Source organism: Aegilops tauschii, chromosome 6, assembly GCF_002575655.3.
Source record: "Aegilops tauschii subsp. strangulata cultivar AL8/78 chromosome 6, Aet v6.0, whole genome shotgun sequence".
Taxonomy (NCBI): Eukaryota; Viridiplantae; Streptophyta; class Magnoliopsida; order Poales; family Poaceae; genus Aegilops; species Aegilops tauschii.
Genome location: NC_053040.3, coordinates 119,464,403 through 119,466,699, shown reverse-complemented (window position 1 = coordinate 119,466,699; position 2,297 = coordinate 119,464,403). Strand labels below are relative to the sequence as shown.

At 52.6% G+C, this 2,297-nt stretch overlaps 1 protein-coding gene across 1 annotated transcript; it reads left to right on the top strand.

Moving 5' to 3' along the window:
- The first annotated feature begins 1,258 nt into the window (after positions 1–1,258).
- Positions 1,259–1,711, top strand: LOC141025338 (ethylene-responsive transcription factor CRF1-like). The gene has a single exon (XM_073500642.1). The coding sequence runs from the start codon at positions 1,259–1,261 to the stop codon at positions 1,709–1,711; it is 453 nt and encodes a 150-aa protein (XP_073356743.1).
- The last annotated feature ends 586 nt before the right edge of the window (positions 1,712–2,297 follow it).

Sequence of the window (2,297 nt, the reverse complement as noted above, 5' to 3'; positions counted from 1 at the left end):
CTAGTTGCTTAGCCCAATCACCCAACATGCCACACGGGGAGTTCAATGTCACAAAATTTTGAGGTCGGCAGGAAAATCTCCCGCGACCCTGATTCGAGCAGTGTGAAGTTACCATCATACCCTTCAGAACAGGCCTACGGATGACGCTTGGTAGGGGGCTGTTTTGGTAACTTCAGGTTCACCCTACCCAGCCAACCCCACCCCGGCACCCAGAGTAGTAACACCTGAATACTCCCCATTTTCTATCCCCACCGCAAAATAGACTTCTCCATGGCAGTGCAGCCTTCGTGCTCCTCCCCTTCTACATCGGCGCACTCGTCCACCGCAGCGCATCTGCCTCATTGATGACGTCATGCGCCGCACTGGAGTCGGTCCACCGTCGTCGTCGTACATGGAGCCTCTTCCCTGGTACCGTCTTCCACGGTCTCAGATCTGCTTCCCGGGAGCCGACGCCAAGCTCTGAAGCACCACCATCGTGGACAGTGAACTGACTCCCGTTGCCGACCATGATGCACAGAGGCCGCCGCGACCATCGTACTCCTCCTCGATTGGTAATGTGTGTATTGAATCTCATAGAAGTACATGTGCAGCTCCAATTTTGTTCATACCTACACTTCAAATTTCCTGGTTGCTATTGTTCTCGTAAAAGTAACTAGTTATAGCCTACAACGTCCAACAGAATATCACCTTGTAATTGTGTGTCGCTCCTGTATCACGCTGTGCTTGGGTAGGTTCTTCATCTGCAACCAGTAGTGTAGCAAATGATGGAAAGTTTTTTAGAACTAGCAAGATGCCCATGCGTTGCACGGAACATCAAGATGCATTTGGATGAGTAGTTTATCTTGTGGGAGAAAAGGATGAACGAGGGAAGGCCTTATTTTCAAATGTGAAGAGGGTTGTGGGTATCTTTTTGCAAAATTGCCATAGATTCCTTCCTATCCGTCGGATATAAATCGGACGGCCTATATTGCAGGATGGCAGGCACACCATCATCACCAAATCTGTTTTTTATAAGATTAGAGATAAATATAAATATAAAATAAATATAAGAGTAGAGATAGCAGGGACGTCGGGAAAGGATCACGAGCGCGCGGGAAAAAGCGGCTGGGCGCACTAGTTTTGGCGTGCGGCGTCCGCTGCGCTTTATAAAACCCAACACCCTCCCACTGCTTTGTGCCTTGCCACCGCTCTCTCCCCGCTCTGTGCCTCGCCACCGCTCTCTCCCCACTCTTTCTCGCCTCGCCGCCGCCGCGCCACGATGCCGCCGCGTCGCTCGGAAACTTGGGGATACCGCGGCGTCCGCGCGCGCCCTTTCGGCGGCTTCTCCGTCGAGATCCGGTTCCGCGGGATGCGCCTTGGCCTCGGCACTTTTGACACCGCCCACGAGGCTGCCCGCGCATACGACGCGGCGGCGTGGCGCCTCCGGGGGCCTCATAGAACCTTGAACTTCCCCAACATGCCGACGCGGGAGCGGGCGCAGGAGCTCGCGCCTCCGCCGCGGCTTATCACCGATGAAGATCGTCGCGGCAACCGGAGGCGGGAGCACCGTCTCAGCATCGCTGAGATAGACGAGGAAGCCATGGCGCTGTGGCGCCAATGCTTCCCGCAGGACATCATCAACGAGTGCGAGTTCTACCCGCAAAGGAGGGCGGAGAGGGAGAAGAGGAGTGCGGGGCAAGCCGCCTATCGCGAGCACAAGCGTACGTGGTAAGCGGCCGCTCAGTTCAAAATGAAGCTAGGAGTAGCGTCGCCCTGGGACTTCGACGATGATCGGTATCTTGACGCCTACATTGAGACGTTGGAGGAGGACATCACCGAGGAGGAGTCGGACGATGAGGAGTAGTTAAACTATCTTTTTTTAACTATCTATGCTATAACTATGCTGAGAACAATCTATGTCTCTACTCCCTACTCTCTATCTCTACTTCTCTACCTCTGCACTCCAGGCCTGCAAAAACTGGCTATTCCGGCACTGTAAACGCTTTTTAACACGCCGCTCATTGCGCTTCTGTTGCATATGCTCTAACATGGCAGATGAGTGCTTTGATGTTGCCCACATGATGCGGGAGTATTACTATATTTTTCTTGCCATGTTGAGATTTTAAAACCACGAGTGCGAACATACAGAGGAGCAATGAAGACCAAACATGGGATATTGGGGCCATCTTCAAGGAGCGGGGCAAGTTAAAGAGGAGCTGCACCGAACCTATAAAACGAGGTTTGGTAAGTAACACCCTTTCAATTACTTTCGTTTAGCCTCGTGTTCTTCGATGTGTATATGTGGTAGTTTCTGTTTC